At 55.7% G+C, this 27320-nt stretch overlaps 1 protein-coding gene across 3 annotated transcripts in view; it reads right to left on the bottom strand.

Moving 5' to 3' along the window:
* The window catches only part of LOC119247246 (TGF-beta-activated kinase 1 and MAP3K7-binding protein 1), a 57788-nt gene that overhangs the window by 24866 nt on the left and 5602 nt on the right, over window positions 1-27320 (bottom strand). The window contains exons 2-4 of one of the 3 annotated variants that reach the window (XM_037513533.2): window positions 19742-19979; window positions 18295-18440; window positions 12984-14435 (exon numbers count right to left, since the gene is read on the bottom strand). In XM_037513533.2, the coding sequence (XP_037369430.1) occupies window positions 14214-14435; window positions 18295-18440; window positions 19742-19979 (606 nt within the window). In that variant the 3' untranslated portion in view covers window positions 12984-14213. The other 2 variants (XM_037513535.2, XM_054696030.1) reach the window with 2 other exon arrangements.

Here is a 27320-nt window from a genome sequence, read left to right on the forward strand (position 1 = left end):
TTGGGCCTCCCTGGTGGCGCAGCGGTTGAGCGCTGGGTTGTGAAGCTGCCTGCAGCCTCTGCAGCGCCAGTTCGATCCCCGGCTGCTCCCAGGCCACCGGAGGAGGGTCCCACATGGTGTGCAGACCTCTCCTGCCGCCCCCTGCTCCCCTCAGCAGTGTGCTTCGGTCCTTCTGCCTGCTCTGCTCCCCGCTCTGGCTCTGGTGAATTCTCTCACCCTCCTGTGCTTCTGACTGTACCCAGTGCTTGTATGTATAAATAAATAAATAAATCTTTAAAAAAAAAAAAAAAAAGTCTACTCACAAGCAATCTCCCTTCTCTTTTAAGGAGATCTCCAGTGCTTCCATGCGACACTTCTTACATTTAATTGGCTGTAAACTAACCCTGTGGTCATGTTTAGCTGAACGGAAGTCCAGAAATATTGGCTTTGCTCTGAGCTGCAGCGTGCCCAACTACACACAGTTTCTGTTACTAAAGAAGAATTGGGAAATGACTGCCAGGAAGTTATGGGCAGTCTCTCTGCCATAAAAGGGGGAAGGAGGGACTGGTGGTTTTCCTATGGGGGAAGAATCAGGACTTGGAGCCTAATATACTCCATATCCTTTCAACTGTGTGACCTTGAACAAGCCACCTGCCCTCCCTGAGCCTTCTGTTCTCCCCCATAAAATGGGGGCAACTAACACGAGGGTTCAATTCGATGTGTGGACATGACCTGTGGGAGGTGCCAATGTGTTACATTCAGATTACATTAAAAAAATTGAAGATAATAAACACATTGAACACCTACCGTCTGCCAGGCACTTGCTGGATGTTTTTCATCATAACTTGCTTATTTCTCACTCCACCTTGGTGAGATAGACATCACAAAACCTGCTTTTATAAAGCAGGAAACTCCAGTCCAGCAAAACACCCAACAAATAGCTGTCGGGATTTGAACTAGGTCTTTTAATTCTGTGATGTCCTGACATAATAAGAAATAGAAACTTGGTCTTTCCATAGTGCGCTAATGTTAGGGGGAAAAGGATGTCCCAAAGCTAATTCCCTATAGGCTTTGTGGACTCCACCCCCACCCTAGGTCAAAGTCAAAGACACTGGGAACTCCAAATCCCATCAACACCAAAGGGAAGGTGGCTGGGACCTGAGGGTGGGGTTAAGCAGCCAGGTGGATATAAAGGGCAGACACGTGGGCTTTGGAGGATCCCCCATTTTTGGCTCCCCGCCAGCTCGCAGCGTCCGGCCAGCTCTGAGAGTGACTTTGGGTTTCCAGGTCGGCGGATAGGGTAGGACACATGAAAGACTTTATTTCCCTATCTTCTCCCTGAGTTGTACATTTTCCTTATTTCCTTTTCCCTTGTAAATAAACCTTTTATTAACCTTTTGTGTGTGTCTGTAGTACAGTATTCATAAGTCCCTTTAAAGCGCGCGGGTGAGGACCCACAGCCAGGAACCCGTTTAATATCGGGACTGCTCTATAACACTAACAATCCTAGCTCTGGGCACAGAGCTCCTAAAAGGGCTTTAAAATCTCCTGAGTGATGGAGAGGATAGGAGCATCTTTTGTTGTTTGTAGCAAACTCTTTGGATCATCTCAGAGTTCATGCTAATGAAGTGCTATGCTATGCTAATGAGATGAAGTTATCTTGGGGGTGGAGCAGGAAACCTCTGCCCTGAGAAGCAAAAGGAGGACTAAACACACCCAGGGCTCAGCGAGCGACAGACACCCTGGGGGCGGGGGCGGGGGGGGGGCGGGGCGGGGGAGGGAGCCAAGAGAGAATAGAGAGTAAGAGAATAGAATAAAGGGAAACCTGAGGCCATGACAACCAGCCTTGGGCGATTTACCTGACATCTGTAAGCAACCGATCAATTGTTCACTTTCTTTGATAAGTAACTGTTGGGAAATCTTACCAGCCCAAAGCAGATCTGAGAAGAACCACCCCACCCACCCAACCACAATCAGCTTAACTCCGCAGCGCCCACACATGATTATTGTTTTAAGCTCCTTGGTCATGGAATAGTGTTACAGGCAAAGGCTGCCTGGTACCAGGGGAGAGCGGCCTTCCTGCAGAAAGCATCACTTGGAGCAGAAATGGCAAATGAGCAGATGGAAAGATACTCCCATCATATGTCATCAGGGAATGCAGATTCAGAGACCATGAGACCCAGCTGCAGGCCTATTAGAACAGCTCACATCCCAAACACTGGAGTGCTGGTGAGGATGTGGGGCCACAGGAAACTTCTTCCTTGCTGGTGTGGATACCAAACAGTGCAGGCACAGTGAAGACAGTTGGCGGCTTCTTACAAAGCTAAACCAGTCCTACGGTATAATCTAGCAATTACGTGCCTTAGTATTTATCCAAATGAGTAGAAAATTACATGCACACAAGAACCTGCACACAGACGTGTACAGCAGCTACATTTGTAATTGCAAGAAGGAAGCAACCAGGATGTCCTTCAGAAGGTGAAAGACACCACTGCAGGCTCCCCTTCTCGCACACCCCCCTCCACCCCCCACCTACCCCCCCAATGAAATAGTATCAGAGATAAAAGGAAATGAGCAAGCAAGCCTTGCAAAGAAGTGGAGGAACTTTAAAAGCATGCGACTAAGTGCAAGAAGCCAGCCTATGTTTGGGAGAAAGTGAAACTATAGAGATAGGAGTCAGTGGTTGTTAGGGATTCGGGTAGAAAAAGTGGGGGATGAGGGCCTCCCCTTGTGGCGAAGCCGGTGAGCGCTGGGCTGCGAAGCTGCCCGCAGCCTCTGGCACACAGACCTCTCCTGCCACCTGCTGCTCCCCTCAGCAGTGTATTTCTGTCCATCTGCCTGTTCTGTTCCCCACTCTGGCTCTGGCGAATCCTCTCACCCTCCCGCGCTTCTAACTGTACCTGTGCTTGTATAAATAAATAAATAAATCTTTAAAAAAATAAAATAAAATAAAAAGAATTACAACCTCCTTGAAGGGAAGAGTGATATTTAAAAAAAAAAAAAAAAGGCGGGGGATGGATAGAAGAAGCACAGGGGATTTTTAGACAGTAAAACAGTTCTGTGTGATACTGTCAGGGTGGATACGTGACATTAGGCATTTTTTGAGACCCACAGATCTACAGAACACAAAGAGTGAGCTCTCATGTAAACCAAGGACTTTCTTGAATTATAATGTATCAGTATCGGTTCATCAATGGTAATAAATGTACCTCCCTAATGCAAGATCTTAGAATTAGGGGAAACGCTCGGTGTAGACAGGAAGGAAATAATTTATGGGGATTCTCTGTATTTCCTATTCAATTTTAAAAGACTTTTCTGTTTTTAAAATATTTATTTATGCATACAAGAACTGGGGTGCAGGCCTGAGGTTGCAGGGGATGAGAGGATTCACCAGAGACAGAGTGGGGAGCAGAACAGGCAGATCTAGCCAGGTACACTGCAGAAGGGAGCAGTGGGCAAGGCAGGAGAGGTCTGCTGTGCCATGTGGCCCAGGAATCAAACTCGCAGATAGCTTCATCGTGCTGAGACTTAACCCCTTGTGCCAGCAGGGAGGCCCACCATATTATTAAATTTCTTTTCTTACATCATTGCAGTTCCCTTCCTATTCAATTTTTATGTCGACCTAAAACTACTCTAAAAAATGAAGTCTGTGATTAAATGCAAACACATACACATATTGGTCTAGGCTAACACTGTGCTCCTTATTCGTGCATTTACCAGTGAGAGCTCTTAGCTGGGCTAATGATGGAACTTCAAAGGGGTGATGATCCTTCAAGACTGACGACCGTGATTTCTGCTGGTGGCAAAGCCACAGGTACTGCTAGTTCTACTGTGGTCCGTCACCTACATTCATAAGGGAAGGATGTGCCAAATTTCATGTGGAGCTCCCTGAAAATAAAGGGGTACGGTTTTTCTTCCATATCCTGGTTCTCAGCTCTCCTGTACAGTAGCCTGCCTCTGCCCTTAGGATTAACTCCAGAAAGGGTTTCCTCGACACAAAGAGCATGCATATTTGAAAGGTTTTTCTAGCAGTTGCAAATTTGTCTTTCAGTTGCATTTGCAGCTCCCCCGTTGTGACAGGTCTGTTCTCCTGCCCCTACCTGAAGCCAGGGGTTCTAAGTTCTCTAGCCCTGGGTCCCTTTGCTCTGTGACACTCAGGTGAAAACAGTCAGCACAGACCAGGCTGGCAGCTTGGCTTCCCCAGGTGCCTTCCAGGCCGCCTCCTGTCCCCTGCTGTCATCGTAGCCTGTCCCCTCGGCTGCCCCCCTTCCCCTGGACCACTGCCCTGCTCCCCGGCCACAGGCCCTTCCTGCCCGCTGGTGACATCACGGGGCTTCATTCCCAGAAGCGCTTCTCTGGCTTGGCGTCCACCCTGAATCCCATAAACACGGCTTCCACCACTCACGAAGTCACGGCAGCTTGGGGAGACCTGCAGGCAGGTTTCACTGGTGGTCCCAGCCGCCCGAGCCTGCAGTCCGGGGTTTGCCCACGGGACCCCACTCGCTGTCTCCCTTCTTAGGCCCCATCAGCCTCCATGCGGGCCTGGCTGACCTCCCACAAGTGTGGGACACCCTTGACGGGGTGCCCATTACCTGTAGGCAGATCTCCCACCTCTACCCCAGGCGGAGGAGCATTCCTGGCCTCCCAGCCAAAGCTTTAGCTCCTGTTCCTGAAGGGCTGACTGTGGGGGAGAGGGGGTGATGTGGCCACATCCCCTCCCTTCCCTCCTCACCAGACTGGGTCAGGCCAGACCAACTCTCTCTCTCTCTCTCTCTCTCTCTCTCTGACCAACTCTCTCTCTCTTTGTCTCTCTCTCTCTCTCTCTCTCTCTCTCTCTCACACACACACACACACACACACACACACACACACACACACACACACACGGTGCATATCTCAAGGTCACCAGTTCAGTTTGTATTAAAGCTCAGGGGCCTCCCTCAGGGGTTGAGGAAAGGCTTCTTCTGTTCCCCTGCTTGCAAATGGTGAGAGCTGCACACCCATGCGTGAGCACACACACCTGCATACACACATAATTTTCCTGCCTAAAGCATCCAAAATCCAGACTTGAGCCAAGTAACCTGCTCAAAATCCAGGAAAAAAAGGTCTTTTACTTACAGACCAGTTTACATAACAAAGTGACATACTTAACATCTCAGTCTTTGGCAGCAGATTTTGAGGCTTCCCTGCCAGCTGCTGGAGGCTCTTACTTCACAGTAAGACCAAGAGGATGCACAGAGATGGTCTTTCCAGAACAATCCAGAATGAAGGAAGGGTCTTCTCTGCAAACAGCTGCTCTTTTCTGCCCTAGAATGTCAAAGCTGTGTGTCATCCTTCAAATGGAAGTGTCAATAAATAAATAAAATGGAAGTTTCCAACATGGTTAGTTTTAAGATGCCTCCTCCCATTTATTAAAACAAATGTTTGATAATTTGGCAAGTTAAAAATAGGACTGCTATTTGCTTAATTTGTATTTTTCTATGATTACTAAGAAAATGGAACTTTTTGGATATTTGCATGGGGCCGCCTATATCCCTTCCTATTTTGAATTGTCTGTTTATTTATTTATTTATTTATTTATTTATTAAAGTCTACTCATTGCCTTTTTTTTTTTTTAAGTTTTATTTATTTATTTATACAAGCACTGGGTACAGTCAGAAGCGCGGGAGGGTGAGAGAATTCACCAGAGCCAGAGCGGGGAGCAGAGCAGGCAGAAGGACCGAAGTACACTGCTGAGGGGAGCAGCGGGCGGCAGGAGAGGTCTGCGCACCATGTGGGACCCTCACCGGTGGCCGGGGATCGAACAGGCGCTGCAGAGGCTGCGGGCAGCTTTGCAGCCCAGCGCTCAACCGCTGTGCCACCAGGGGAGGCCCTGTTGGAAATATTTTTTCCCTTCTTCCATACTTTATTTTTTGACACACTGAACATTTACATTTTTATGTAACCAAATCTCTCAGAATTTTCCTTTAGTCTCTGCCTTCTGTGTTATTCTGAGACTTTCCTGCCCTAAATTTAAATCAATATTTTCTTAAATGATAATGTCTACTGTATTTGAAGTTTTTTTTTTTTAAGATTGATTTATTTATGCATACAAGAGCTGGGGTGCAGGCCAGAGGTGTGGGGGGGAGAGGATTCACCAGACAGAGCGGGGAACAGAACAGGCAGAGCGACTGAAACACACTGCTGAGGGGAGCAGGGGGCAGCCAGGAGAGGTCTGCTGTGCCATGTGGGTAGCTCCCTGGCTGGCTGGGGATGGAACTTGTGCTGCAGAGGCTGCAGATTGCTTCACAGTGTGGTGCTTAACCCTTTGTGCCACCAGGGAGGCCCTACTGTATTTGAAGTTTTAATAACGTGCAGAGGATTCAACTTAACTGTTTCCATACACATAGCCAATTTTGTATTAAAATCTTTTACTAAATAATCTCTTCTCTCCCTTACTGGTTTGAAAGGCTGCCCTTACTAGTTTTGTAAATCTCACACATCAGTTTTTGTTCTTGAAGTTCCGACCTCCCAGGGCTGTTATGCCAATTACATTAAGTCAGATCATCACACCTTTAGCGGAGAAACTTAGAATCTGCTGCAAATCTGTTGATTTTCTTCCCGTCTCCTTCTCTCTCCCAGACCCGTCTCCCACTCCTCATGCCATATGCTCCTGCCACTTGACCTTGGGATTCTGGGAACAGTTCCAAACACACAGAAGGCGCTTACTAAGACCTCACCTTCTGCACCTTCTGGACCCCAAACTGCTTTTTGGCCTGTTATCTTCTCAGCAAAGGTTACTTTTCTCAACCCCCAAGAGAAGGGAATTATAGATTGCCAGGGTTGTGGGGGAAGTCAGGGAATACTTCCCAGGGGAGGTGACCCTACAGTCAGGTCTAGGAGGAAAGAGGAACTGGACGGGCAAGAAAGGGACATCCCAGGGAGAACCGACATCCCAGGCAAGCGAAGGGCATGCTCCCGACGGTGGGGAGGCTAGCGGTGGCCAAGGATGCCAAGAGGTTGGGATGGCAAGTTGGGGTGGGGAGTGTAGCACACAGGAAAGGGTGGGGACTCATCTAAGAGGAAAAGTCACCTGGTCATACTCTTGTTTTAGGAAGATCAGCCTGGGAGGCCGACAGGCAGGGAGACCAGTGCCAGGAGGCTCCGCGAGATCAGGGAGGCTGCTGAGGGGGAGAGGGTGTGACCCCACCCACGGGGGTGGCCACCAGGATGAAAAGAAATGGTCAGATTCCAAAAATACCAAAAGTGGCACAAAAAACAAAAAGACTGACAGCGGGTGAGAGCGGAAGAGAGGGGAGTGGGGGACCACCTAGGCTCCTGGCTGTGGCGGCAGGTGGACGCTGCAGACTCACTGAGACAGGAGGAGCCTGGGGTGGGAGGAGAAGACTGAGGATGGAGAAGGCACTGTGCAAGCTCAGGGCATGATGGCACGCATTCCTGCCATCTGCCGCGGAAGGGCAGAACCGAGAAGTGTCAGAAGAAATGTCGAGCAGTGGATGGCTTTATTTAGGAAATTGAGTTAATAAGATCTGGCACATGCTTTCATTTTTGAAGAATGGGACCAATCTAGGATAGCCCCACCCCCACCACCCCCAGGGCGGGTCCGTGGGGGATGATGGTGCGAGCACAGGGAAAAGGGGAGGTTTGGTGGCTACATTACTTCATGAACTCGACAATCTCTCAACGAAGCACCTGCTACATGCCAGATCCTTATTTTTTTTTTTTTAAGATTTATTTATTTATGCCTCCCTGGTGGCGAAAGGGGTTAAGACGTAACCTATGAAGCTGTCCGCAGCCACTATAGCATGAGTTCGATCCCCGGCTAGGGAGCTACCCACATGGTGCAGCAGACCTCTCCTGGCTCGCCCGCTGCTCCCCTCAGCAGTGTATTTCAGTCAGTCTGCCTGTTCTGCTCCCCACTCTGTCTCTGGTGAATCCTATCACCCCTCACACCTCTGGCCTCACACCTCTTGTATTTATGCATACAAGAACGGGAGGTATAGGCCAGAAGTGCAGGGAGTGAGAGGATTCACCAGAGACAGAGTGGGGAACAAAACAGACAGACTAACTGAAGTACTGGTGAGGGGAGCAGCAGGAGAGCCAGGAGAGGTCTGCTAAGCCATGTGGGTTGCTCCCTGGCTGGCCGGGGGATCAAACTCGTGCTGCAGTGGCTACAGACAGCTTCATAGGTTGCGTCTTAACCCCTTGCGCCACCAGGGAGGCCCTACATGCCAGATACTTTTGTACTGGGGTCAGAGGCATGACAAAATCCCTGTCTCCACGAGGCTTGAAGTCAGTAGGAGAGCTAGACACTAAAGAAATAAGCAAGTAAGTATGTGTCACGTGGTAAACAGTTCTACGAAGGAAAATAAAGGGGGTGGGAGCTGTATTTTGAAAAGACATGACAGGGGTGGCCCCACTCAGGACATGCGTGTGGGAGAGATCTGGAGGGAGAAAGAGAACTCCAGGCAGAGGAACCAGCAAGTGCAAATAACTCAAAAAAGGCTTCTTTTAGCCCTTCTCATTCACAAATTCCACAGGTTTTAAAAGGTCTGTGCCAGGAACTGGAACTAGATGAAGACCCAATAGATGTTTTCATTATATCTCAGCATCACGGGCCCACAGTCAAGTGTAGCTCTCGAATTGACAAGGGATTCAAAGAAGAAGGAAAAAAAAAGATTCAGAATAGAAAAGGGGGGGGGTGGAGAGGGGTCTGGGATCAGGGTCAGCTCAGGGCGCTGGACTCACTGGCACGAATCTGTGTGGTCCCACAGTGGCTGCTCTCAGAGTGGAGCAGCTCTGCCTTCGCTACCTTGGAATTCTCAATAATTTTGCCCTTGACTTTGTGTTCCTAAGGGGACGTCCAGTGACTCACGTGCATGAGCAGAGAAATGTGCCAGGTGTCAGTGAGAGGCTCCTGCCAGCAAGAAGGGTGGGCAGGGGGCAGCACGGGTGCTGTTGGCCTGGCCACCCGCTGTGCGCCCACATGGCTGGGCAGTCTGGGCTGCAAGGGGTTGGGATCTGTGCCCAGACTAGCAAGAGCAGAAGATGGCAACACTCTGCAGATGCCATGGCGAGAGAAGGGGCCCCATAAACACACACAAATAGAGCTCCACCGCCTAAGTATGGCCCAGGAGCTGCCAGCCCTCACACAGCAAGTTGCTCCAAAACAAACACATACACGTTGCAATAAAGCATCTCAGGGAGATAGGATTCTTCAGAATTTAGAATCTCTGGTTCTAAAAACTGCAACAACATTGCAAAGCAAAAATTCATGCAGAGCATTCTACTTGGAAGCAGAAATTCAATTTAAAGATCATCACGTTCTACGGAAAATAATTCTATTTTCATGCGAAGTTTGAATGGTAATTTTAAAACGAGTGTTTCCTGGTAGCCAAAGATGTGGCAATCCCATGAATAAATGGTTATTATATAAATGGTGACGTCATCTCCACAAGTTACAGAAAACATAAGAGGAAACATTAAAATATCTGTGTAAATTTTCAAACAAAATTAAATTCAGCCTTAGATGAAATTGACTTTTATGAAGAGTTCACCTTTTTAGAAAAAATTGTTCAGGGATCATTAGCTCTAGATGTACTAAATTCTATATTTTGAAATAATGTGTCAGAGATTTTTCCTAACGTGATAGCCTATAAAATATTCTTAACAAATCCACACCTGCTGGACCCCACTCCCAGCATCTTTCCTAGCCATGGACACCTTCCACCTCCTCTCTCCAAAATGCGCACCTGCCCACCTGTCTCCCTGCTCAGGGTGAAGACCTCAGGCTCAGGCCCCTGCTCAGAGGGGCCGTCTCGGGGCCCTGGTCTCCAATGCACCTTGACATCCTGTCCACACTTCACTTGCATTCTGCATGCGCTTGGCTCAGCCCCCTCCGCCCCCCGCTGCTGGGGCGTGCAGCTTTCCATGGCGATCGCGCTGGCCCAGCCCAATGCCTGGCACTTACAGGGCCTGGAAAACACGGTGCCAGCTCAGGACTACTAACTGTAAACTCAGTGTCCTGCCAGTGTGTGCAGGGCAAGAGTCGGGCAGTGGCCTGGAAGGGATGAGACCCAGATCCTAATCTTGGCTGCCATTGGGGTTGGGGAAGAGAGCAGGCGAGGGAACAGTGATGGAGGTGTGTGCCCGTGTACACACACGTGTGTGTGTTGGGGGGCACTGACTTGAAATGTAGAGATTTTCACTTTCTACAAGAATATATTGTGGGGCCTCCCCGGTGGTACAGCGGTTGAGCGCTGGGTTGCGAAGCTGCCCACAGCCTCTGCAGCGCCGGTTCGATCCCCGGCTGCTCCCCGGCCACCGGAGGAGGGTCCCGCATGGCGCGCAGACCTCTCCTGCCGCCCACTGCTCCCCTCAGCAGTGTACTTCGGTCCTTCTGCCTGCTCTGCTCCCCGCTCTGGCTCTGGTGAATTCTCTCACCCTCCCACGCTTCTGACTGTACCCAGTGCTTGTATAAATAAATAAATAAATAAATCTTTACAGTGGAATTTAAAAAAAAAAAATTAAAAAAAAAAAAAGAATATATTGTGTAATTAAAAATGAACGAAGGGGCCCCCCTGGTGGTGCAAGGGGTTAAGCACCGCACTATGAATCAGTCCGCAGCCTCTGCAGCAAGAGTTCGATTCCCGGCCTGCCAAGGAGCAACCCACATGGCGCAGCAGACCTCTCCTGTCTCGCCCGCTGCTCCCCTCAGCAGTGTCTTCGGTCTATCTGCCTGTTCTGCTCCCCGCTCTGTCTCTGGTGAATCCTCTCACCCCCCGCATCTCTGGCCTGCACCCAGCTCTTGTATGCATAAATAAATATTTTAAAAATTAAAAATAAAAATGAACGACACAGTAACAAGATGCCAGGTCCGGGGGAGGGAGGGGCAGGCAACCCCAGGCCCCTCGCAAAGAACAGAGTTTCACGCTCGCGATGCGCGGGTGGTTTGTCTTCACTTTATTACTACGTCACCAGAAGCCACCACCTTCACTTGGCTCACCACAAATGGACGACGTCATGGAGGAGGGGGCCACGGGCCACTGGGTTCACCCTTGAGAACTTAACCAGGCGGCGGGGAGTCCAGAGTGGGGGCCCGGGGTGGGGACCACCATTCACTGCACACACGCACACAGATATATTTGCGGAGCCTTCTGTTATACATCTTATATATAGAAAATAGATATTTATACTATACACAGGCAGTAACGCTGCGGGGGACGGGGTCACCCAGAAGACTGTGGGCGCGGGGAGGGCAGCAGGGGCAGCGCTGGGAGACGCCTGGGCTAGCCCATCCCCCCGAACTCTCGGGAGCGGTGTTCCCCACTTTGTGTTCCTTAGAGACTCAAAGGGATCTTGGGCCAAGATTGGGGGCCCCCTGAGGGGTAACAAGTGGGGGCTCTTGGTTAAATGGGAGAAGCCTGGAACTCCTTCAAGAGTCTTTGAAGATCAATAATCCCCAGGGAAGGGAGCAGGAGGGAGCAGATGCCGGTCCCCGGGGAACCGGCCCCTGGACTGTCACGTCCCCCGCGCGGGCAGGAGCCACAGCGGGCCAGACACAGCCTGTGAAGACACGGGGTGAGTTTCCTCTGGGAGGCAAGACAGGGGTCCCCACCCTCCAGCGCTGGGCTGGACTTGGGCCAGCTGCTGCCCCCTGGCCCCGGGCTCGGCTGCCTCTCCGGTTTGGAGTGGAAGCTGGGGTGAACCCAGTTCCTGGGCCCTTTCTTGTGCTTGGCGGGAGGAGGGACCAGATTCGCCAGGGTCACGGTGCAGGGGGGCCCTTCTCCAAGAAAAGGCTTGGGAGCCAAGGAGAGGGGAAGGTGCAGCAGGGAAGGAAGGGGTAGGTCGGCCTGGGGCCCAGGCTCTGAGCTTGCCCCTCACACCCAGCCAACAGGAGCAGGGTTTTCCCACCAACCTCCCAGTAGGGGGCCAGGAGCGCTGGTCTCCGGACCCTGCCCTGCAATCCCTCTGCCCCTCCCCTGCTCCGCATCCACCTGCCGGTGCTCAGCCTGAGGGTAGGCGCAGGTCTGGACTGGACCCCAGGAAGACTGGGGATGCCAGGCGAGACAATTTGGCACCCCCCACTCCTGGTGGGGGTCCGGGGAACTTTCCTGGTCTGGGCGGCATGGAGGGTCAGTGATTAACACCGGGGCCTGGCCCAGCCCTCTGGCCCAGCGTCACCAGCTGCTGGTTGGTACAAGAGGAGGAACGGGGGCAGCACCCTGGGTGTCCTGGTGCCAGGGTGGCTGAGGTGGGGGTGGGGCGACAGCCTCCTGCGGTGGGCACAGACTCACGACGCCAGGAACACACCCACCTGCTTCCACCAGCCTCTGGTCTGGAACAGGGCCCCGTGTCAGCCCAGGAGACATCCCGGCCCCATCCTGTCCCCACTGGGGCCACCTGGGGAGAGAACCAGACAGAGCCCCTGTCCCAGAGGTGAACCTGGGCTTGCTACTGCTGCCCCGCGGCTCTGGCGGCCTCTCCTGTCACTGCTGCCTTGAGGACGTGCACCCGAGTGCAGACCCCGCCCCGCTAACTCTCTTAAGCTGAGCCCGCTTCCCCTTTGTGAAGTGGGGCCAGCAGAGCTGCTTTCCTGCCTGCCAAGGTCCTTCTCTTCCCCCACTGCTGAGCTTCCTCGTATGCAGGACACCCCGGGGGTCTCGGCGCCTCTGTGGCGCCTGGCCCTGTGATGGGCCCCGTCGCTGTGGGTCAGCAACCCTGGGCAGGAGGCCACTGATGAAGCGATGGGCAAATGCGTGGATATTATCTGCCTCGTAGGGTTCTCGGGGGCACGGGGCACACGGTGGTGGGAATACCCAGCGCAGCGCTGACCCACGTCACCTGGCCCGGCTAGATGGCCGCCGGGCGCCCGGCCTGCCCAGCCTTCAAGGCCTCCCCATCCCGTAAGGCTCAGTGAAGGTCCACCCTATGCCTCCCACAACCCTCTTGGTGCCGTTGGGCACATTTCCTCCCCCTCCCCCCGCCCACCCCGGAGAGCCGGGGTCTCCCTGGCCTGCTGTGCCCAGGGCTCACTGTCCACCCTGGACGCGGCGTCTGTGGCAGCAGCTGGCTGCGTCAGGGGCCTCTCCTCTGCTCTGTCTCCCGAGGGAGACGGGCCCTGTGAGCGAAAGGACCCCCCGTGCTCCTAGCTGTTCCGGCCCCCGAGCCCCCTGGCTGACCCTGGCTGAGGGAAGACATGACACAGTGTCCCAGATCGGTTCACTTCCTGGGAGGTCACAAGGGCAGGGGGCTGGGCACGTGCTGGGGGCAGAGGTCGAGAACCTGAGCCGCAGGCCCGACATCACCGCCCACTCGCTGTGGCCTGGGCCAGCGAGCCCCTCCCGGGCAGGGACAGTGATCAGTTTTTTGGGGGACCATCAGGGGGGTGGCTAGAGCTCCCGGTGGGACACACAGCACTGAGCGGTACACAAGGACAGAGCCAGTGGGGGAGCCTCCCGGGGGGGAGTCCTGGGGACGGGGCAGGTGGGGCACTCTCACTGAGGGGAACTTGGGGGGCTGAACAGGCCCTTGGCTTGCAGCAGAATCAGGGTGTCTCACGGGCTGAGGTCCCTAAGACCTCCCAGAGTGGGGGTAACACTGAGTGGTGGAGCTCCAGGCTTGGGGAAAGAGGAAGGGGGAGGAGGCAATGCGGGGGCGGGGGGGGCCTGGGCTCGGGCCCCATATCCATTGCTAGTGACCCTCGGTCTCTCACCAAGTGACCTTGATCGCTAAGCCTGTTTTCTTAACCGTAAACTGGAGACAGCCCCAATACAGCCCCGATACTCCCGGCAAGGCTGGTGTGTCACCCCTAGGCGACGACAGCCCCCACGCACCCAGCAGCCACATCTCCCACTCGCCCTGTCTCCTTCCCACCGTTCCTACCTCTGGTACCTACAGGCCCCTTCCTGGTCTTGTCTGCCCCGTTCCAGGGACCATTTCTCCTGCATCACCTGTGCCCAGGACAGGCCTGACTCACAGCGGACGCTCAGTGACACAATGGATGAAACTCCCCAGGCCTGCCGCACACACTCGCACCTTGCAGACACCCCGACACCCCAACACCCTCCTGCCCATCCAGTCCCCAGCGACCCTGGACCTCAGCAGAACAGCCTGGAGGCTGGTGAGGTGCTGGGCAGGGCAGCCTGGGAGGGAGCGGGGACCGGTGTGAGGGGAGGGCACAGGGGCGACCAGGGCTGGGGCAGGAACAGGCGGGGGCAGCTTGTCACTGCGGCTCAGTAGCCCTGCGACTGGTAGCCCTGGGGCTCGGCGTCGAAGGCGCTGGCCGGCTGCTGGTAGGTGCCGCCCATGCCGGCGGAGTCTGGCCCGGCGCTGGGCTCCACGTAGGGGGCGTAAGGCATGCTGGAGTCCTGGCTGGGGTCCATGTAGTCCTGGGAGAAGAGGGCCGAGTCGGCGCCAATCTGGTACCGCTGGAAGGCCAGCACGGCCTGGCCCGCCTGGGGACGGGACCGGCAGGGACAAGGACGGGGGGAGGGGATGGTTAGGGGAGAGACAGACAAGAGCGCGGGTTAGTGGTGTTAGTTCACAGGACACGGGTAATAGAGAGTTAAATATCCCCAAAGCACCAGAGATAAACCAAGCTTGACAGAGCCAAGGATGACCGTCCTCCAGGGCACCCCCCAAGGGGCCCAGAATCCTCGTCCAGCCAGAAAGAGTCTCAGAAGTCAGTCGCCCTTTGTCCCTGAACCCAGAGGTCATTCTCAGTCACCAAAAATTTTAGAGTTTCCAATGTAGAGTGTTAAAATGACCCAAAGGGTGACAGCTTCCCACTCAAACTGTATTCTCAGGGGTGTTATGTGAAATGTGGGGGTGGGGAGACGTGTTTTGGCAGGACAGAACACTCGCGGCATTTCCTAGAAGCCGTCTGTCTCTCTCGCAGCTTGCCAGAGCCGTGTGACTTAGTTGTGGCCAATGGTTTACCCCAACTTCTCTGTCCCACCTCTGATCTGTTGCTTGGAATGCAGATGTGAGAGCTGGAACTCCAGCTGCCATGATGGACCATGAGGACCGAACCTCTAACTGCAGGGACGGGACAGGTCTGGGTCATTACACCAGCCCTGGGCAGCCTTCCAACTTGAACTCCATTTAAACTACTGCTGTTTGGGATTTCAGTCACTGGCTGCTAAACCTAATTCTAACAGAAACGCTAATGAAACAAGTTTAGAAAGCTGAGTTACACAGAGTAAACAAGTTTCAGAGCTTTTGACGATCTGTAAGCTGGGGTCCCCAAGCAGGAAGCTACAGTAAGAATAGTCAGCCTGTCTCACCACCAAGGCCCTTCACAGGAGCAACTGAGAAAGACCTGCCGGCAGCACACATGCACGGGTAGGAAAAGTTTTTTCAAGATCGACAATTACAGTTGACCCTGAACAACACAGGGGTTAGGATGCCAACCCTGCACCCACACCCCCGCGGTTGAAAATCCGTATTTAACTTGGGATTCCCCCCAAACTTAACACTCATCCCTTGGTATCTGCAGGACACACACACACCCCTCCCTCCTGCCCCATACCACAGTCTGTGGCTATTCAAGTTGCTTAGTGTGGCCTCTGTATCAGTGGCTTCCACAGCTGTTTGGTCCACCAAGCAACCTCTGAGGGTGGTTGAATTCGTGAATGCAAACCCACGGACAGAGAACATTCCAGGAGGAAGCAGACCCACACATTCAAACCCGAGTTGTTCAGGGCCAACTGTCCATTAGTGTTAAGGATGACGCTGACCACACCAAGCTAGGGAGTGGATGAAATTATTACACATTTACAAACATCTCCAGAGATGTTTCCAGCTCAGGGAAACTGCTGTATGGAGAAATGCATGCATACACCTCTTTGGGGGCTGGAAGGACTGAAGCTTACAGAGGAAGGTGTCTGGGCAGAGTTAGTGCCAGAATCCAGACCCGAACACTGGGGTCCTGCCCTTTCCGAGGCCAGGGCTCTCTTCACCTTCTCCCCTTTGATCAGTTCCCCCAAGAGGCAATTAGTCAACCAAGAACCCAAAAGGGTTGCCCAGTGAGAGGTAGGGAGCCAAGAGTGCTTGGCGTTTTGTTCCAGAAAGTTCCAGAAGTCCAGTGATGAGGCACTGACTTTTGCTTGTGTCACTGAAGAAAGCTCTGAGGGCAGCTCTGTCTGGAAGGGGCTGCGTGAAGTCAAGTGCCAGGGGCCTGGGGAAGGCAGAGCAGCCGGCAGGAGTTGGGCTGAGGTCAGTATTTTCCCCCTATACTTTCCACTGTGTTGTCTGAGGTGCTGGTGCTGAGGGCTCAGATGCAGGAGCCTGGAAAAGCAGCGGGTGAAAAGTTCCCCTGGGGTGCCTCAGCACCCTTGAGTCGTCAGCAAGGCCCCAGGCTCCGTGGAGAGAATGGACGAATGAATGAACAAATGAACTCACATTTATTGAGCATCTCTGTGCAAACCCTGTGCCAGCTTTTGTTTCTCCCACGCAATAGCCTGAGAGGTTGGGCCACTGTCACTCCCCAGCCCAGCCGAGTAGACTGCGGTTCAGAGAGGTACAGGACTTTGCCTAGGGTCACACAGCACCTGAGAGCAGAGCAGCGGGCCGCAGCAGCCAGCCTCCACGGGGCTCACCCACGGCTTGCACCTGGCAGCTGGCACGGAGCCACCTCAGCCCTCCAGCGGCTAGGGTAGTCCATCTGGGGCAGACAGCGGCTGTGTGTCCTCTCCTCCCCAGCCTGTGGCTCCGGGCCCAGGGACCCCATCGATGTATCACTAGGCACAAAAGCACTGCTCAATAAATGTTTACTGGATGAATAGACACACCGAGAGTGAACAAAAGAGGCAGCGCATGAGTGGGTGCTGAGTCTCATCTGGCCTCCCTAGCCAGCCTTCCACTGCCCTGCACGCCCTAGCGTCCTGCCCACTCCAGGTGCCCCCCAGCCTTGCCACTGGGCCCACACAGGGCTCCCTGCCCCTGGAAGTGGGGGGCCTACGGCTGTGCCGAGTCGGGAAACAGAGTGTTGTATTCTTCCTGGAAGGCAAGGTCCTTGAATCTCTGCACGGCCAGGGCTGCAGTCAGGCTCTGCCAGGAGAGAGCAGGGGTGAGGCCAGCACAGAAGAGCTGGGAGAGGGGAGGTGCCCACAGGGCGCCTGTCTGCAGGGGCGCAGGCAACTGTCAGTCAGGCCCTTCAGACCCGCCCCAGGGAGTCCTGGTAGCCAATCAACCACCTCTCCGCCAGAGCCCCACCCCCATCTCTACCCACTCCCAAACTCCTCCCTGTAGGGCTAGGTGGTCCCCACTCTCAGGGCACCTTCTCGGGTCTGAGATCCCAGGCCCCCAGGGTCATCTGTTCTCCAGTCCCAGGACACAGAGCTGGTGTGGCCACGGCGGCCCTGCTGGGGTCTGAACCAAACTTTAATTTCCAATATCATCCGGGGTGGGGGAGCACCCCAGGAGGAAATGGACACCCAGAGACCCTCAAAGAGAGAAGTCGCTCAGGAGGGCAGGGGCGACCTGGAGGCCTGGCTGCCTGAGTGTAGTCTCAGGGTCTCTCCCTTGCAGAACGGGGCCAGGGCTGCCGGAAGGCCCCCGGGGGAGGGGGCTGCTAGCGGGGAGAAGGCCTGGGGCGCACGGAGCAGAGGCGAGCCCAGGAATCTGCAGCAGGGACAAGAGGCAAGAACAAATCGAAACCAGGAGGAAACGGGCCTTGGCGGGCCCTGGGTGCAAAGGGTGTCCCTGGCCGGTCAGGCCCCGAGATAATAATTTTTAGAACGTGAATAAATTGCCAACACATAGTGATCAGATTCCCACACACACTCAGATTTCCGGCTTTTCTGGCAAAACGGAAGCCCCGCCCTCTGGGCGCCCCTTCTCTGCTTGGCCGCAGGGCATGCACAAGTCGCCCACCCCTCCTGCCTCCTCATGTGGGCGTCTGGTCCTGGGGGCGTCTGAGTCTGAGGCGCCTCCACCCCAAATGCAGCCTCCTGACTGATGGGAAGACAGAGGCCGGCAACACCAGCAGTCCTGAGGTGGGGCCCAGGCCCCCCGACGCCCAGGCCTGGGTCCCGTCCCAGCCTCGGCACCGCAAACCCTTCCCTTCTGGACCGGGCCTCAGTTTCCTCGTCTAGAAACCGTCACAGCTAATACCAGCCGCGGGTACCGGGCGGGGTGTGTCCACCGCCACAGGGCAGGCTGTGCCCGAGGCCAGCGCCTGCCATCACTGCCCACTGCCCAGAGGCAAGTCTCCTTCCCAGAGGCGGCCCTGCCGTGAGCGGGCGAGGAGGCAGAACCGAGCCCCTGGTCTGCCGCCAGCCCGGGGGCCTGGGGGGGGGGCAGTGTACTCACCCACGTGAAGATGGAGAAGAAGGAGAAGGTGATGGCGGCCCGGGCGGCGTCTGTCCCTTCGTTCATTGGGTTGTCCTCGGGCTTGGAGACCTGCCACTGGTTGGCCAGGTAGCAGAAGCCCACAAACCAGAGGAAGGCCCAGAAGGCTGGGGTGGCCATGCAGGAGGGGCCGCGCGGGGAGAGGGTGAGGAGGAAGCGGAAACCCAGAGAGACAGGAGTGCAGCTCCCACGTTGGGGGGGAGGTTTGGGGGGAGTGGGGGGGTAGGGCAGAGAGGACAGAGAGGTGGTCAGGGCAGAGCAGGAGACAACAGGGCCGGCAGAGCCAGGGAGGGGCAGTGTGAGGGGAGGGGAGGAGGGAGAGAAGAGAAGTCGGTCAGCCCAGCTGCGTTCCCTGACTTTGCCTAACGCGGGTTCCCGCTAAACCCCTGCCTTGGCCCGAGGTCCTCCACCGTGGCCTGGGGTCTGGGGGAGTAGGAAGCGCTCACCCCCACCCCCCGCCTGGCTGCAGCCTCCTGGAGAACTGGGCTGCCGAGAGGTGAGGACCAGGCTGGCAGCACCACCAGCGGGTCAGGGGCAAGATTTCTAAGGCCCCTGCAGCCTCACAAAGCCCCCGAATTGCGTGGGGTGCCCTTTAGAAGCGAGGTCTGGGGAGTGCACAGTGGGAGCCACGTAGAAGCAAGATCTTCTGTGGGTGCCCAGGGTCTGCCTAGAGAAGGCCAGCGCGCCCAGACCAGGTGCAGGTGGTGAGGAGGGGTGGGGTGAATGGAGGCGAGCTCCTCCCGGAGGCACTGCTGGGGAGCCCTGGGTCCCAGGGAACACAGTTTGGGAACCATTACTTTTATTCTGGTTCCTTCCAGTTGGAGGGGCCCCAAGCCTCACTGCCTGTAGACAGTCAGACTGATTCTGAGTCCCGGGCCTGGAAATGGGCGAGGGGTGGTCCCAGCCAGAGACCTGAGACCAGAGACCAGAGACCTGAGACCCCAGGCCAACGATGCCCAAGCCTCACAGGCCCCCCACCAAGGCAGCCACCAATCAGGCTCAGAACTCTGGGGACAGAGGTCAGGGAAGCTCTGGCAGATGCCCTCTCCGAAGGACCAAGGCAGCAGGTCACTGCAGCGCCACTTTCAGGTCAGGGAGAGGGAGCCCGGCGTTCCCAGAGCACCGGCCGTGGGCAGGGCTTTCGGTCACCGCCTCGTCAGTCCTCGTGGAGGCAGCAAGACGGGGGCCAGAGGCCACGGGAAGGAGACCCCTCTTCCAGCTGCTGCATCGCCTCCTCTCCCGCTAAGGGGCTGTGGGCTGCTGTGGGCTCCCCGGCCCAGCCCTGCTCCCTTCCCCGTTGCCAGCTGTGTGCTCCAAATCTGGCCTTGACCTGCCTGCACCTCTGTGTCCTCATCTGGAACAAGGGAGAGCAGCGTGCCCTGGGGGTGCCCCTGGGCCCGGGACTCACCCGAGACGCCGATGTCGGACAGGACAGCTTTCTTGCGGTCCTTCACGCTGCTGATCTGGGGGAAGTACACGTCCAGGGCCAGGTAGAGCAGGCAGGTGAGGAAGGCCAGCACGCCCACCGCCACGCCATAGCTGCAGGCGCTGGGGTTGCGGTTGTAGATGCAGAACTCCTCGCCCTTCGTATTGCTGTTGAGGTAGCCCTCGTTCACGATGGAGCCGAACACCACGATGGAGAACACCTGGGGGGGGTGCAGGCGTGAGACCCCGGTCCCCCGGCCAGTACTAGCCCCGGCAGAGGGGGGCTACCAACACCTCGTGGCCTTCTGTGAGTCCTCTTCACCCCAACAAACGCCAGCCGGGCTTTCCGGTTAGGACGCCGCCGTAGCTGAGACACCGGCGTATGGGACGATGCCGGGGGCCGCAAAGGTGCAGGTGCTGGCGAGAGTGCCCAGGGCCACACAACTGGCTTCAGCCCCAGCAGGAGCACCCGGTCCTCAGGAACATGCTGCTGGGGCATCTGAGCCTTGTACCCTTGTGCTGCCAGCTCTGCCTCCTGGGCTGCTTTTCTCGCCAGGGCGAGGGGCAGAACTCAGCCTCTGATGTCCGGACACCGCCCAAGCGGGCGCTGCAGGGCTGGGCTCTGAACTCGCCCACATGTCCAGAGCCGTGAGGCTGCTGAGAAAAGGCGCAGGGGCATGGCCATTTGGGGGGACCTTGAAGGAAGCGACGCAGGGGCTGGAGTGGCCACTGCCCCTCTGGCCAGGCAGGCAGGATCTTCCAGCTCCTGGAGCTGCAGCTCCACTTCAAGCCAATGTGGGCTCCTCCTGGGCCTCCTCCCACCCCTCTCCGCTATGGATTAAAATAAAAAGGATTTTTTCCTTTTTGTTTGCATTTGGGGCAGCGGTGGGTGGACAGACCTGGAAGTGGCGCTGACCTGGCTTTTATTTTTTATTTATTTTTTTTTAATAGAGGCATGTTTTTTTATTTATTTGTTTGTTTGTTTGTTTTGTTTATACAAGTACTGGGTATAGTCAGAAGCGCGGGAGGGTGAGAGGATCCACCAGAGCCAGAGCGGGGAGCAGAGCAGGCAGAAGGACCGAAGCACACTGCTGAGGGGAGCAGCGGGCGGCAGGAGAGGTCTGCGCGCCATGTGGGACCCTCCTCTGGTGGCCGGGGAGCAGCCGGGGATTGAACCGGCGCCGCAGAGGCCGCGGGCAGCTTCGCAACCCAGCGCTCAACCGCTGTGCCACCGGGGAGGCCCTGACCTGGCTTTTAGACCCTCTGTTCAGTCACAGCGCTTTCCTCTCCTGCTTCTTCTCCAGCCCGGGCGAGGAAGCCCAGCCTCCCCGACACTCCCTGAAAAGGCAGGAGCTGAGGCTACATGGGATTTGTATTGCCCATTTTCCACTTCTCTTCGTTTTCCAATTTTTCTACAATACGAAACAGCCTTTCGGGGGGCCTCCCTGGTGGCGCAAGGGGTTAAGCGCTATATTATGAAGCAATCCGCAGCCCCTGCACCAAGAGTTCGATCCCCGGCCGCCAGGGAGCAACCCACATGGCACAGCAGACCTCTCCTGCCTCGCCTGCTGCTCCCCTCAGCAGTGTATTTCATCAGTCTGCCTGTTCTGTTCCCCACTCTGTCTCTGGTGAATCCTCTCACCCCCCACACCTCTGTCCTGTACCCCGGTTCTTGTATGCATAAATAGATAAACATTAAAAAAAAAAAAAAAGAAAGAAACAGCCTTTCAAATCAAGTCAGACACATTTTCGTCCTCCCCTGATAGTGGCCCCAGGGCAGGGGTGGAGAGAAGTATGAGAAGCCTGATTGTTTTGTTTATTGTCTTTTTTTCAGATGTCTATACTCGCCATGGATTTTATGATATTCTGGACATACTACTGGAGAGAGAAAATGCATCAAACAAATACCTCTGCATCTGAAGGGAGGATGGACTCACATTTTCCCCGAAGGAGCGTGTGAGCAAGTCTGAGGGCTGCTGGTTCAGGATACCGTGTTTCTCACCCAAGTGACCATGCCTGGATGAAGGGAGAAACCCACTGTGGCAGGTACACGTGGTGGAATATTATTCAGCCATGAAAAGGAGCCAAGTTTAGATATAAAAGGCCAGTATTACATGATTTTCCATAAAAGGCAAATTAGAGACACAAAGCAGATTAGAGGTTCCCAGGAGACAAGGTAGGGATGACTGAGTACAATTTAGGGGTGTGGGGTGATGAAGTTTTGAAATGAGAAGGAGGTGGTGACTACACTAACCGGGAAAGTGTTCAGTGCCTCTGACTGTGCGCTTCACAGTGGTCAACTGTATGTTATGTGCATTTTTATGCGATCAAATAAAAGGACAGTGGGCTGTGTCCTGGGCAGCCCTCGACACAGAAGTGGGTGGTGGCCACCTGTGAGCCACGCATCTGCTCATCCTGATTTGGGGGTATCCATACAACCACAATTGTGCAGCCTCCTGGCTCACACTCTATCCGCAGTCACCCCACGAGGCAGGGAGGGCCATTTGTTCTGACCCTCAACTAGCAGAGTGGGAAAACGAGGCTCAGAAAAAGGTGTTGGCTGCAGAGAACCCAGGTCCCCCAGTTCTTAGTCCTGTGCTCTTTCCCCACCAACCACACTTACTCAGCTTCATGAGGTGGGCCTGGAGAAGGGGTGCTATTCCCAAGACCTGAAGGACCCACAGGAAAGCCTCAGTATGCCGGGATCAGGAGGGGTGATTTGGCACTTTGGGGCCCCGGAGGGAGCAACAGGAAGTCACGATGTCAATGGGACTCCTGGGCTACTGACAGCCCCGTTGGGCCAGGCAGGCACTGGGCTGGGGATGAAGGCAGCTCCGACAGCTGGCTGCCTGGCCGGGCACTGCACAACTCCTGGGACCACCATTCACAGGTCCATGGGCCTATGCAGAGACAGGTGCCAGCACCCACCAGAACATACCAGGCTGAGGTCTGGGCCCAGTCCTGGCATCACAGACCAGAAGGAAAAGCCTGAGTAGACTTCGACTCTGAGGAGTCACACAGACCAGCCTGATTTAAACCCCACATCTGCTCTCATGCTGTGTGGCCTCAAACACGCGTCTTAACCTCTCTGGGCCTCAGATGGATCCTCTGTCAAAACAAAACGAAACAAGAACCTTCCCTGATGGAGAATGACAAGCAAGTCCCCGTGATGGGGGAGCGCGGTGTGAGTGAAGGCCCCTCTCCAGAGGCTCCCAGGAAAGAAAGCCCAGGAGGGCCTTCCTGAGGAGCACTCCCTCACAGATTGGTGTCTGGGGGCTGGAAGAGGGGCTGCCTCGGCCAGATGTGGGAACCAGGTGGTCCCCTTCTAAAACCCAGCCTGCAGGAAGAGGGCAGAAAACAGGCGGGGTGGAGGGCAGGGGAGGGTCTGGGCTTTGGGGACAGCAGCGGGGGACCATGAAGTCAGGCCTGGGGGAGAGAAGCAGCGTGTCCTCAGAGAGGCCAGCAGGAGCGTGCCAGGAGAAGACGCAAGACCACAACACCCGCCGAGACGCGTCCGGGGTGACCGGCTAAGGCCAGGTCTGCAGGGACAGCCAGGGACGCACAGGGCAGCCGAAGAACCGGAAATTAAACCAGAATGAAATTCTACGCCGGCCACAGCAGCAGAGGCTGCAGGAAATCAACGAGCTAGCGGCTCTGCGGAGGCACAGAACCGGAGGAAAAACAGAACCTCTTTCTCTCCTGCTAAAGAAAATGCCAAAATATGGAAAGAAGGTTTTTTCTTTTTGTTGTTGTTAACAGCAGCAAGGTAAATGGGCCAAGCCTCTTTGTTTTCCACATCCTCTTTGGAAACCAATCCTGGTCCTTTTTAAAAGCTGCTCCAGATGGCAGCTCTATATTAAACTCAGAAACAAATGGGAGGGGACTTCAGAATCCCCAACTCAGAGCTGCAGGGGGATCGACAGTCCTCACTTCTCTCCACCCCACAGGCACCCGGAGGGCGGCCTGGGTACCACCACTGGCAATTTGATAATTTTGCACCTGCTGTTCCCACCTCCCAGACACTCTTCCCAGCCTTTTGCCTCTTTCAAGTAGGAGCAAACTCCTCACCCTTCAAAACCCCGCTGGCTGGGGGCAACTCCCATTTACCTTCTGAGACACCCTCCTTCCCAGTCACGCCCCCCGCCCCATCCTGCACACACTCCAGGCTGGGACTCATTTAAGGATCTGTCTCCCCCTGAGCCCACCCACAGCCTCTACAGGTGCCCCACACCCATGAGTACACCTGGTTAGAATCATTTGGGGCCTCCCTGGTGATGCAAGGGGTTGAGCACAGCACTATGAAGCTGTCCGTAGCCACTGCAGCACAAATTCAATCCCCAGCCAGTCAGGGAGCTACCCACATGGCGCAGCAGACCTCTCCTGGCTCCCCACTGTTCCCCTCAGCAGTGTATTTCAGTGAGTCTGCCTGTTCTGTTCCCCGCTCTGTCTCTGGTGAATCCTCTCACACACACACACACTCCCACATATCTGTACTGTACCCCAGTTCTTGTATGCATAAATAAATCTTTAAAAAATACATACAACCTCCCCCCAGAAAACTGGATAAACCCAATCAAGACCTTTAAAAAATGTAAGAATCATCTCATTCAATCCTCACCCAAAACACCTGAAGAAAAAATAAGCCTGAACACACCCTTACAAAACAGACTCACTTGGCCCATTCACAGCCTGAGACTCCAAGGGCCCTGCCCAGGCCTGCCCGCCTCCGGGCCATTCCAGAATGTGAGCCTAACCTTTCCCCTCAGCTGCTTCCCCATGACCAGGTGAATTCCAGATCCCAAGAGCCGCCCTGTCCCAAGCATGTGACCACCCCAGGGCAGGCAGACTGGGCCCACTTCACTTCCCCCTTCCCAACAGAGCTGGGGGCTGTCCTGAGGTGACAGGGCACGGAGGATGGCAGGAATGTCTCCGGGCATGTAATGAGTTTGCCCAGGGATGCTGTAGAGATAAGATCTGGAGCCACCCTCCTGCCCGTCAGCTCTTCATGGCACCACCTCGCCTCCCCTGTACAGGACATCTGTCCCCATGCTGGGTAGCTGGGAGGACTCCTGGGCCCTGCCCCACGCTGCAGGCAGTCAGCTGACTGGCCCACCGGCTCTCCACCTCCAGGCTGCAATCTTGCTGATCTGACCCAGGACGGCCTCCTCTCTGGTCAAGCCACTCGCCAGGGTAGCTGGGGGCGCTCGCCAACCCCTCTCCCCGCTGCCTCTCCAGCTGAGGGTAGCTGGTATCTGAGGTCCCCCTCTTTGGGTCGTTGTGACCGCCAGTGCCCCTCATCCACACAATGGCTCCCACTCAGCTGCTCAAGCCTAACCAGGCCAGTCCGTGGGTCTATTACTTTAGCTCCCCCCAGTAACTTGAGTTACTCCACTTCCCCCCTGCTGGTGCAGGCCACCGTCACCCCTCATCAGCGTCCCATTCTGTGTCCACTCCTGCCCCCAGCACTGTCCCTTTCATGCTGTCCAAACAACCTCTGTAAAACACCCGGCTCCATTCCACCCACCCCACCACACCCCCAGGCTCCTGCCTCCCAGAATCCTTTCTTACCCTGCTCAACTCCCTCCCAATCTCACACCTGCCTCAGGGCCTTTGCATTTGGCTGTTCCCTCGCCTGGGAAACCTTTCAATAGATTTCTTCAGATCTTCGCAGTTGGCTCTGCTGCAGCCGGTTCGGTCTCAATGCCCAAAAACCAATCCAAGACACCTCCTCTGAGAAGCCCTCCAGACCTGACTCCCAGATCTACAATATTCTCCAATATTTCAACTCATTTTCTCGATAACATCATTCTATAACCCCCCTCGTTACTGGCCCAGTTGTTAGCTGGGTGAGACACCTCCTCCCCAGACCGAAAAGGACCAGGAAAGTCCAGGGAGCCAGCGGCCAGGGGTGGGAGGAGGCGCAGGCAGCAAGGAGTCAGGAGAAAGGGGCAGTGCCCTCCTCTGCACGCTGCTTTCGCCACCACTTGTACACCTCTGGCTGCGGGGAACTCACTCCCTCGCAAAGGGGCTGCAGGGTCCTCTCCTCACCACCACCCGCTGAACCCCACTTCCTGCCGAGCCCCGCTGAAGCCCTTGGCCTCCTGGGCCCCAGGGGGGCGCCTGAGTGAAGAAAGGAGCAGCCACACTTCCTGAGGAATGAGTCAGACGGCCAGGGGCCCCTCCCCCGTCATGTGAGGGCAGTGTGATGGACAGTGGGTGCCCCGGCTACCTGAAGAGCCTCCCCCGGAGTTGAGGGGGGTGCAGAGGGTCTCCCAGGGTCCCGTCTCTCCTCTCCTGCCCAGGCACTGACCTGCTGGGATTAGGCTGTAACTTCCCTGCACGCTGCCCTGGGTTCTCAGTGATGGGGGAGTGGGCCAGAGAGGCCCATCTCCCGGGGTGCTGAGGCTCGGGGCTCCCTTTTCTTCACTGTCCTCATTCTCCTGTGGCTGCATAACCGCCAGGGGCAAGGAGCCTGGTTAGAAAGGGGAAGCAGAGACCCACAGACAGGCCCCCCGACTGGCTCCACGCAGGGGCAGACGTGTCCAGCCGCCTGCCCCACAACCCAGGCTGGCACTTCTGCCCTTTCTGGGCAGGGAGCTGGGGGTAGGGGCAAGGTTGCCCCGGAAAAGGGTTATAAACACCAGGCAACCACACCACCTGCGACTCCCCAGGCAGGACCTCATTCACCCCAGTGGCCCAGGAGGCAGGCACTGCCGTCCCCATTTTATAGATGGGGACACTGAGGCTCCCTCGGCTGGCAAGAAGAGTAGGATCAACCACCCAGTTGTCTGCTCTCCCTTGCCCCTGTGCCTGCCTCTGCCCGCCAGCTCCTCCGTGCCTGGCACTGTTCACTGGTTCTCTCACTGTGGAAATTTCAGGTCTTCGAGAAACAATCTGGTCCCAGACCATGCCTTGCCGGCCTCACCGTCTAGAGAAGAAAGACACAGAGCGCAAGGGAAGCTCGGAGGACAGAATGAGCAGGGGGTGGTGGGGGGGAATCCTGGAAGGTTTCCTGGAGGAAGTGACATTTGAATTGGGCCTTGAAGGCTGAGCGGGAGACCTAAATGGGGAGGGTGGGTGGAAGGAGATGGGCAGCGCATTGAGTTCCCTGCTATGTGGAGCCCTTACCAGATGCCAGGCGGGGCCACAGCCCATGGCACCAGCAGCCACTCACCAAGGCTTTCAGCCCTGCCAGCCAGCCCTTTCGGCCACAGCACCTTCCCCTGTGCTGCCTGGCTGCCCCCCCCCCTTCTTATCTCAGCTCTACTGTTCCTCCCTGTCCCAGCCAAGTGGCTGTTCCCCGACTCTGGGTCTTATCGCTATGGTCATCGCCACATCTCAACTGGCTTCTCCCCTAGCCTGTGAGCCCTCGGGTGCAAGAATGGGGTTCTCAGAAGGAGGTTGGAAAGGAACCACCAGCCCCATCTGCCCTGCCTTTACCCAGCTGCCAGATGGGGAGACTGAGGGCCACACGGCCCTCCAGCTCCAAGCACACCACCATCCGGGGTTGTGTGGGTACAGAGGGGCCCTGGCACCTTCCTTCCCGTGGCTGCTCTGCCTCT

The sequence above is a fragment of the Talpa occidentalis genome, unplaced genomic scaffold (genome assembly GCF_014898055.3).
Source record: "Talpa occidentalis isolate TD23 unplaced genomic scaffold, MPIMG_talOcc4v2.1 talOcc4.16, whole genome shotgun sequence".
Lineage (NCBI taxonomy): Eukaryota > Metazoa > Chordata > Mammalia > Eulipotyphla > Talpidae > Talpa > Talpa occidentalis.